The sequence below is a fragment of the Tympanuchus pallidicinctus genome, unplaced genomic scaffold, assembly GCF_026119805.1.
Source record: "Tympanuchus pallidicinctus isolate F22 unplaced genomic scaffold, pur_lepc_1.0 scaffold21, whole genome shotgun sequence".
NCBI classification, from domain to species: Eukaryota; Metazoa; Chordata; class Aves; order Galliformes; family Phasianidae; genus Tympanuchus; species Tympanuchus pallidicinctus.
This window is the reverse complement of record NW_026294733.1, coordinates 11,032,209-11,042,682: the sequence shown is the minus strand read 5'-3', so window position 1 is coordinate 11,042,682 and position 10,474 is coordinate 11,032,209. Positions and strand designations below refer to the sequence as shown.

General features: G+C 49.8%; 1 protein-coding gene across 1 annotated transcript; it reads right to left on the bottom strand.

Annotated features, from left to right (window-relative positions):
* Positions 1-785: 785 nt before the first annotated feature.
* PAIP2 (poly(A) binding protein interacting protein 2) lies at positions 786-8,882 on the bottom strand. Its single transcript, XM_052684953.1, has 4 exons — positions 8,746-8,882; positions 5,557-5,716; positions 3,089-3,268; positions 786-1,890 (listed from the first exon to the last, which is right to left on the bottom strand). The coding sequence occupies exons 2-4, from the start codon at positions 5,692-5,694 to the stop codon at positions 1,825-1,827; spliced, it is 384 nt and encodes a 127-aa protein (XP_052540913.1). The 5' UTR covers positions 5,695-5,716; positions 8,746-8,882; the 3' UTR covers positions 786-1,824.
* Positions 8,883-10,474: the final 1,592 nt, after the last annotated feature.

Genomic DNA, 10,474 nt, shown 5'->3' with positions numbered 1-10,474 from the left:
GGAGAAGACTGGCAAAGCAAATTGGTTCTGCTGTAGTACTGGTGCAAAGGCAGTGCCTCTCTTCCTGCTGTACAGCACTGTGATTTTGTGATTTCTGACCCATTTGGTTTACCCAGAGCTTAAGAGGAAAAAAAATACATACATACATACATATATATATATATACATACATACGTATATATATATATATATAAACAGGAAGGTTGGGCAAAGTTCTGATGCAAGAGTGGATCAAGGCCCCACCTGCAGGCTGCCAGGGGCTGCTGGCACATCACCCCACGGCCTGCCCACCCCTTCCTGCAGCTCTGGGGCTTTATGGCTGAGAGCACCCAGCTCCAGCTGCCCAGCCAGGGCCTCCCAAAGCCCGTGTCAAGCAGTGGGTTTTATATAGCGCCGTCAGCTGCTAACTGGAACTTCCTGTGCTGCCAGAAGAGTGGGGCTGAACGGGGATTAGCAGTGATGAGAACGCAGGAAAATATGCTCAGGCAAACACACAAAGCAGTCAGGCTTCATAGGAAGGGAAGGAAAAGCAGTCAGAGCCCCAGCTGAGATGGGTTCGGACTATCCTGCCACAAGCAGCCTTACAGACACCATATCTGACATGAACACAGAACCACAGAGACTGGAAGGGACCTCTGGAGATGCCCCAGTCCAAACTCTGGCACTGCAGGCTGCGCAGGGAGGCATCCAGGCTCTGGGTATCTCCAGAGGAAACTCCACAACCCCTCTAGGCAGGAGGAGGAATACGTTTCCCTGAGATGCACATTCACGAGACAGTCACCAAATCATTTCTACTATTATTTATTTTTTTAAATATTTTTGAAAAAATATAATTTTTTTACAATATTTTCAACTTAAACACTATTCACACTGAACACGTATGGCAGCTTAACCTACCCAAGTATGAAGTTTAAGAAGCCAAAACTGTTCTAGCTTTATTAAAAGAAAAAAAAAACAAAAACAAAAGTCGTTGTGCTGTAGACTATCGTGTAGTGATGATTAAACAAAGCAAGGGAAAAGCACCACTCAAATCACTAATGCTAGGGTTTGCTTGGTTAAATCCAGCTATAATAAAGTTGTATGCTAAAAGTTACACAGACATCGCTATGTCCGCATGTGGGCTCTTGGAAGAAACTGTGATGAAACTCACATGTCCTGTAACATAATTAGGAAGTGAAAGATTGCTGACATGGTAACATACTGCGAGCACAGGGAATCCCTTCCTCCCCACCGCCGGGATGTCAGTTCAGTAGCTGAGATCTATGACTCTGTGCAGGTCTGTACGGTTTCTGTTACAGCTCAGGCTGCTCAAAAGAAGCATGAATATATATATATTTTTAAGGGGAAAATGTAACATTAGTAACAATACTGATAATTCAAAGAAAGTTAGCTAATCTGCGTAACAATCAGATCACCTTGCTTTCATTTTAAAGTTAAGGCATTATCAGGTGCGAACCAGCACCAGTTAACACATCTTCAGTTAAAAACAGACCATCCAAAGCAAATTCCAAGTCCTACTTAAAAAGACAGAGTCTGCAGAAGGTTCATAAATGTGGTACTTTGTCTCAACTTGACTGGTGCTTCCTACCTCACTGTCTCCTTTGCAGAGAGCCAGGGCCCAATTATGTTTCCATTAAACTTTTGACAGATTTACTTAGTAACAGTCTCAGCACTTTTTATTGAGCATGCAAGACTAACAAAACTTTGGCAATGCATAAGTGTAACACAGTGACAAGAAGAGAGAGCTTTTACAATTAAATCTTCTAATACTGGCTTCACAGTGTGGAAATTGTGCTACATCCACCAAAAGAGGGCCCAGTCTACTCAAATATTTAAGTACTTCACCCCAGGAACAAACTCCTTTGCGTTTGGATTCAGATTACTCTTGACCTGAGGAAGGAAAAAACAGAACTCCAGTTGAATCGTTATTTTCATCCTCTACTTCCAAACTGAAATACAGTTCCAGGAGGACAGCATTAAGGACATCCGGAGCACCAGGCACATCGCATGGCTTCTGCACACACAGAAAGCCTCTGCACTCAGCAGGGAAGCACGCTGTGCTCGCACCTCCATTAGCCCCACCTGCACACTGCAGTCAGATGAGGGCTCAGTGAGTAACCAAACAAACAAGGCACGCAGCAGAACCAGCAACTGCCACTAATGCTGAAACAGCTTCTGAAGTTAAATGCACCACAAGGCGTTTTGTTCTTAAGCAAGAAGAGACTTGCTCCAGGAACTTCAGCCACCCCTGGGAATTCAATGTATACGAACTAGATTGTTCAGTGCCTGTGTCCCCCCCCACAGGGCAGCAGCTCCCCTACAGTCAGCGCTCTGCACTTACAGGTGGGCAGCCAGCACCTCCAAAATAAGCTACTCATTATTAAAAAAAACAACAAATAAAGAGAGGAGGAGGCTTTTCTGTTCTTGAGTCTCAAGCTGCCACCTGCAGCTGCTTAACCTTGGGAAAGGTTAAGGCTTGTATCTGAATTTCACAGCAGTTGTGTGATATGACTGCATGCTTTCTGTGCCACACACCAGTAACGCCCCGTTTCGTTAAGGAAAACTTGTACACACTGCCCTTTCAGTTAAGCTCCTCACTAAGAAGCTGCAGAGCAAGAAAGAGGGAAATAATCAGTTTACTTAGCTGCTTCCTCCTTTAGAATCTCTATAAAGAGATCTGCGATGGTACCAGTGATCCAAATCAGACCCTGGAGTGATCTGTACCTACCTAATATGTAAGAGCTGACAAACGCAGAATTAAACTTGATGCAGTGCTGCCATGGCAGCTCAGTCAGAGCTCCACTCGCTGCCTCTCTCTCGTAATGAAGTATGCATGCCCAAACCCACTTGAATTTATGCCATGGCCTAAAAAAGGCACCACGTGGTTATAAAGAAAACCACTGAACAGGTTTCATCACCTGGGGGAGCATACCTTACTCAGCTGCTGCACATTTCCCCTTCCATCACACATGGTTTAAGAGTCCCTGGCCTAACATAAAGGATTTTCTACTGCTATTATCAGCAAGAAAAATCAGCCATGGATAAAGAGACGCCAAGTTTTAGAAATATGACAAGAAATGGAGTTTACCACCAGATCCTCCAGTGATGAGCTGTCACTGATAACAAGGTCATTGAACTGGTCCTGGATTTGATCCATTGTTTGTGGGAGATCACGGGCTGGAATAAACCATTCGTGCTCCTCCTCTTCTTCCAGCATCTCTTGGAAACAGCGCTCAATAAATTCTTCTTCCCACAACTCCTCTTCAATCTATTCAACGGGAAGAAAACGCCTGATCAGTAAAGCTACTGAAAGCTTACATCTTCCCTTCATTGTCTGCGCACCTAGCTGACCTCCTTTCTAGCCAAGCAACAGGACTTCTGGCAGAACACCACTGGTGCTACAAAGGCAAGCAGCTTTGTTTCTTTAATGTCAAGAAGTGCTTTGTCCCAGGAGCTCAGGGCTGGAAGAGAACAGCAGCCCCAGCTGCTCAGGTAGCGCTTCCTGTGGGGAGCTTGCGATGAGCTCAAGGAGAGGCAGAACGTTGGTTCCAAGTGACAGAACCCACTGGAAGGGAACCAGGGGTGACACACACAGCACTGTACATTCTGTAAGGCTGCCCGGGGAAAAGCGACCGCCTGTCACCTGGAGCAGGGAGTGAGCAGCACCTCTCCCACACCTGTACATCTGCAGGGTGCAGCTCTTGCGGGTTCTTTATACGATGTGAGCAGTTGTTGGGATTGCTGCCCTGCTGCACTAAAAGCAGGGCGGATCAACTGCTGCAGAACTGATACGCGCGGCAAAGATTAAAGGCAGGTTTTGCTTGGCTGTTCAGTAAACAAGCTTTGGGTGTTGATCCTGACAAACTTTCCATGTCCCGCATCGGAGCTCAAGAGAGGAAAGCTGGGAAATAGAAGCTGAGTTGCCAAAAGGAAGGGAGTATAAAAAAAAAAAAAAAAGATTCAGAACACATTCATTCAGTGGAAGCTTAAATAAGTTCTCTTATTTATCCTTCACTCTCAAATCACACATGCACTCAATCCTCAAGTGGAAATTCAGTCGCATTCCTGAAGCTAGTGTCAGAGCTCAGAATTCCCACAGATTGAGGCCCTCAGTGATTGGGAACACACGCACCAGCTCACTTAGTGCTCAAGATGCACGACTTCTGGGAACAGAGACTCGCACCGCATGCTCTAAGTGACTGTGCAGAGAATTCAAACCCCACGAGACACTGACTTATCAGTCTCCCTGCTGGTAAAGCAGCCCAGCAAGGGGCAGCAGCCTCCAGCCAATCCTTCCTGTGAAGGTTCTCCATCCTGTGTGTGTGGGCAAAAGGAAGCTGTGGGCACACAGCCACAAGCTTGTGTTACAGCAGGGCTTGTCCAGCTCCAGGTTTTTGTTACACGGATGCATACCTACACGTGCTGCCAATCTAGAGGTCACAAATGCTTAATCCCCAAATGTCTCTCAGTTAATGTTGCTCATTTGTATCCTCCAGCCCCTGATTAACTCGTTCAGCTTCTCACAGTGGGATGTGCCTCCAAAGAGGAGCACGTCACACAGCACCTGCCTGCTGCGTCCTCGCCTCCTCCCCACTGGCCCTGCTCTCTGAAAACAGTGCACCTGAAAAGCAGTTCATCTGCCACCCACCTCCCAGCTCATTCCCCAGGTGCTATGCTAGTTGCAGCACAGTCCCTGAGGAGGAAAAACCCACCCAACAGGAAGCAGCACTGAGACCATCCTGACACTCGTAAAAGAGAAATTTTTTTTGTGAGCAGCTTGAATTTCAGATTAGCTGGGTGCCCTAAGGAGAGGGCTGCAGACATTGTTTCCTAAGCTCCACTTCTGAGCACATTCAGACTGTATAGGAGTACAGTGAAAGCAGCAACCTGAGTACAAAGACCAAGTAATCATTAACAGAAGGGCAGCAGAAAGAGGTGGGCTCCTCCCTGCCTCCTAACAGAGAGAAAATTGTGCCCAGGTGTAAGGTGGAAGCAAAAGTCAAGGCTTCCTTCCAACCAGGTTGTGAAGACCAGCTCTAAGTTACTTTCATGTTAATTAAGTGTTAAGCAACCCTACCAGGACTTAAGCATTAAGTCACCTAACAACTACGTCCATCAAGTTCTGTGTGAAGAGCAGCCCTGCTGGCGAGGCAGGTAAGCACCTGAATGCAGCCAGCTCCAAACTGCAGCTGGCATGTTTGTGCTTGTGAAACCAGAGCAGCTTGGCAGCCCAGTGAGACCAGTCCCTGCTGTAGTGCCATGTAAAGACTGTCAGCTATACATCTTCCTCCCACCTGCACAAGTGGGGAATTAATGGATGCTTCAGAACAGCCTGCAACTCCCCCACTTTCACCAAGATTACAGACAGTAAGTATAAGGAAAAAAAAGCGAAGGAAGCATGAGTTTGTTGCCCAGGACCATTGTAGCAAACCCATCTGAAATCCCACCACAGAAGGATTCCCAGCCCTGCACCCCAGTCAGCAGGCACAGCACCACTCCCTGCAGCTACAACACAGCAAGGCGAAGCACGGGGCACTGAGAGAGGAAAGGACTTGCCTGCCTGTTAAATTCCTCTTCGTTCTCCATCCACATGTACTCCGCAAAGGGATTGTCATCTTCGTGAGAATGACCATTGATGATCACATCTTCACTGATGATGCTCGGGCTAGTACTGCTGCGACTGGGATCTTTCATGGCTGCCTCTTTGATTTGAAGTCTGCAATTAAGAAATGCAGTAATTAAAGACGTGCACATTCGCCCGTCGCCCCGCCCGTGGAGGGCTGCACCTCCACATGAAGGAGCAGGTGGCTGCACTGCGTGATGGCACCCAGATAACACGCACAGCAAGGTGCTCTGCTGAGGGCCAGGGCTCAGCACACCGCCGAGCCATTCCGGAGACTTCCCCAACTCAAACCTCAGCACCAAGGCTGAGGCAAAGTGATAAAATGGAGGCAGCAAGCTGGTGTGCCTGCCCACAGGCACCGCGGGACAAAACCCAACCCGACTTTGTCTTTTTCACAACAATACTGCAGCTTTACCATCAGGCTCACAAAGCATTCAAGTTCAGAGACCCATCTGCTGATATCCTGTGCTCTGCACCAAAAACATCTGTGCTGTCATGAGGCAATCCTATTGTTCTTCCTACAGCCAGCGTTCCTGTCTCCGCTTAAGCGCGAAGAGCTGAGCACTGCTTGGAACTCAGACTGGCAGCACTGAGTACTTTGACAGCAGCCCACAGCAATGACGTTTAACAGTCAGACTTGAGTGCTTTGGTGTATTTTCAGGAGCTGTGCTCACCAGCAGCCCAGCCCTGCCTCACGTGGGCACAGCCAAGCTGTAACAGCGGCCGCAGTGACCGGTACCCATTTCCAGTTTGGGAGCAAACAGTACCACCAATCTGCCATCAGTGCAGCACTGAGAAAAAATCGTTTGTATCTTATTCTCAAATCAACATCTTAGCTGTCTTACACATCAGAAATGAGTTATTTACAACAGATAGTTGCTTCTCCCACTATCTACCATATACGCAACAGAGAAACCTCTAATGCTGTTACAGTACTGGGGCTTCTCATGCTGAAATACAAAGGGAAAACATGAGCTGCTGCTGTCCCTAATATCTACAGACCTGCCACATCCCAGTGCCCAGCTGAGGAGAGCACAAAGAAAAGGACCCTGCTGACTTTACTCCATTCGTGGGTCCTAATTCAAAGGCAAACCTTCATGCAGAAGTCAGTTCAGCTCCGCGGCAGGGCAACAAATGAGACCCAAATGGGTACTTCAGCAACAGAATGCAAATCTCTCTTGATGCCCTTTCCAAACAGACCTGCAAGGGACTACAGGCAGTGCTCAACACAAACCTGGAAAAGGCACCCAACTCAAGCCCGAAATGGCTTTAAGCAGCTTCAGCTGTTCATCAGCTCACACACCATATGGACTGGAAGAAATAAAAGACTGCAGTCTAAAAAGCCTACTTTTAAAATATATATAATATATATCATTAGCATGTATTTTCTCATGCTTTTTATGAAGCACGCACCGGGCCTCCTGCACACCACCACGTGCTGCAGGTGAAATAATGCCTCAGCAATGTATGGCACTCAGGCCAAACTCCAGGGAGCTTCTATGCAGAGAACACTGCACCCAGAAAAGTTCATAAAGGCTGAAACAAACACAAAACAATGACTGTAAAACCCTGAAAGGTTAATGTGTTGAAGCACAAAGAGCTTTCCTAGTTCCTAAACACTGGAGCAGAACGAGCTCTTTGGTTTTGGAGAGGGAAGATGAGCAGTGCTTCATGTTTGGACTGAACTCCTTCCATTATTGCTCAAGGACAACGTGGCTGATCCTCAAGAAAGATCCAGAGCTCCGACTGAATGTTTGAAGTTCCAGATGATGCCCTAAGTCTGCTAATTAGCATATATATATATGTGCATTTTTTTCAACAGGCACACATGTAAGCACTTATCCTGCACTAATAGCCACTAAGCCCCAGGCCAGAGCCTTAGTCACAGCAGCGCTGGCCCTTTGATTTTCTGTAACTCACAAGACATTGCTGTTTCCCCTCTCCAGTCAGCAGCCAGCCTGCGCTCGGCTGTGAGGATGAGATCAGCCTCAGCTGTTTCAGGGCCATTAGGTGCAGGCAGCCCCGAGCAGCGTTAGCCCTGAGAAAAGGCAGCACCTAAAGTGGCTGCTGTGGGAAACAGTGCAGGAACCACTGCAGTGTGAATAGGAATGGATACACAAATCATCTGGAAATGGGTGCAGAGCAAAGGATCTAAAGCCCTGTGCGCTGCAACAGGACAAACAGCATCAGTAGTGCTATGAAATAGAGAAGTGGAGCGTTCCGCTATGGTGATGTGAGATATAGCTCCAAACTGTCCTGGGATGGGGCTGGGAAGAGTGCAAGTGTTTAAGGAAAGATAAAAAAATAACTAAGAGAACTGAGAAAATGACTCTAAAGAATAGAACTTCCAGCAGAGCACACCGCTCCGTGCAGGACGAGCAGGGCAGACCTGTGGCTGCCAATGGAGCTGTGCCCACAGCCCTGCCCAAGCCGCACTGAGGAGCGCTTAAAGGCCAACAAAGGAATGCGATCTGACACCTACTGCCGATAGGAAGGCGTGAGTCCACATGGCAGGGCCCCGAGCCGCGATAACACAAAGGGAAAAAGACAAAAAGGAAGGGAAACCAAACACGAAACAGAAGGGGGAAAAAAAAAAAAAGCCAAAGAAATAACGAAGGGAACTAAAGGGAGAGAACAAAAGACAGCGGGAAATCAAAGCGCACAGACGGAAAGCAAGAAGAGGGAATATAAAGACGTGAAGGACAACGACAGAACCCGGCGCCTCCCGCACCGCGGCTGCAGCCCCGACAGCGCCGCCGCCTCCAGGCGCGCACGGGCCGCCTCGCGCGGAGCCAATGCGGCCCCTCGGCCCCGGGCAGCGCCGCGCTCGCCGCAGGGGCGGGGCGGCGGGCTTTGTTCGCCCACAGGGCCGCCCCCGCGCGGCGGGAGGGGCCGGGTCCCGTCAGGCCGCGCGCCGCGGAGCCCCCCCCGCGCGGCGGAGCCCCGGATGAGCGCCGCAGAACAATGGAGGCGGCGCCGCGGGAGCCTCCGCCGGCGGGGGGCGCCCGGCCCGGCGCCGCCTCACGGGGACGGGGCGGCGGAACGGCGAGAGGGAAGGAGGCGGGGCGGCCTTCGCGCTCGCGCCCCGCGGCGAGCCCGAGCCGCGGCCCCGCGCCGCTCACCTGCGCGCTGAGGGAAGGCCGCGTCGCGCCGCCGGCTCCGAGCTGCTCCGCGCCGCTGCGCTCCGCTCCTTGCCCGCCGCCCCGCTCCCCTCCCAGCGCCGCAGCCCCGCCGGACGTGAAATCACTTCCGCTACCTGCGTGACCTCACAGGCCTCGCCCCCCCCTACCCCGGAAGTGGCGGCGGGCGCGGAGCCGCCGTGGCCGGGGTGCGGCGCGCCGCGTGCTGGGAGCTGTAGTCATCGCGCCGCGCGGCATGCCGGGAGCTCTCGCCGGGCGGCCATTTCGAGTGGCGCGCCGCGGGGCACGCCGGGAAACGTAGTACCGGCAGCAGAGCGAGCCGCCATCTTGTGGCGTTGCCAAGGAGGTCTCACATCTGTCAGAGGCGGCTTCTGCTTATTTCTGTGTTCAGCGAGCCAAACGTCTTCGGTGCACCTCCGCAGAACTACACGTGTCGCAGAGATCAAACCGCCTCACAACTGCTTTTCTCAGTAAACTCGTACGTGAAAGTTCACATGTAGATCGCTAAGGCTGCATCCAGCATTTCACACTCTGGTAGGCTTCCCCTCCACCCTCTGTGCACAAGCAGCAGACCAACGCCATCCTGCAGCCAAGCGTGCCCCGGGCATCTCTTCACGATTTCTGAAGCCTTCCTTTCATCAGGCATCAGCACAATGCATACATGCAAAGGCCAGAGAGAGAACGCATGAGAAAACACTTCTCAGCAGAACAGACAAGGACAGACCATCAGTAACCCCTCTGATTTCATTCTGCTGGCCCACAGAAGGCAATGGATGTTCGTGGTGTGACAGCAGAGCTTGCACCACCCCGCTCACACCGTTAGGTGCTGCAGCCGTGCGACAGATGGCAGCAGAGGGGCACTGACCAAACGGTGCCTGACACGGGAGTGCACATGAAGCAAAGCCGTAGAACTGAATTCCTGCTCGTGGAAATAATTGCAATCAGTAACAATAAGCACTGCTTGGTGAACGTCTATGGAGACCAAGCAGTAGAAGTGAGCACAGAGTTGGACTTCACGAGCAATGTCTTCCTAGCAATGACACTGCCACAGCAGCTGTGAAACAGTGGGTTACCTTTGTGTATGCGGACTTGAGTGTCTGCAAGCTTTCTTTCTTTGCTGATTAAAACACGTAGCTAATGGTTGGCAACTACATCAAAAAATAGTGTTTCGTAACTGAGAATTAGCATTATTTTGCTCTTTGTACCTGTTGTGGTTTTGATGGAAATAAATAGGAGGCATTACTTTCAGAACAACCTACGTGCATCAAGGATTAAGTCAGACCTGAACAGTATTTTGTGTCCAACCTGCACACAGCCTAGCAAAGTTCTGGCAGTACTTCCACTGACTTCAGACACAGGATTAGAGGTGACGGGAGCAAGAGATTTCTGATCTGAGAATTTGGACTATGTCACAATTACTTTATGCCTGGCATTTAGTCACTAAATGTGACCTAACATCTTACTACAGTTCAGTCCTCATCAGTTACCCAGGTTAGGGTTTATCACAGGCTGGGACGCTAGATGTAAGACCACTGAATGGCACAGCTACTGAAGATGATCACAACTGCTAAGAGGAAAAGCTTCCCCACAAATATAACATATGGAGCTGCACGATTTCACCATGAATCTTAGCAGTGTATGTTGTATGCAAGTAGTGTTACAATGCTCGGGGGGACCTTGCACTTCTGTCCTCTTGTTTAAAATTCTCATC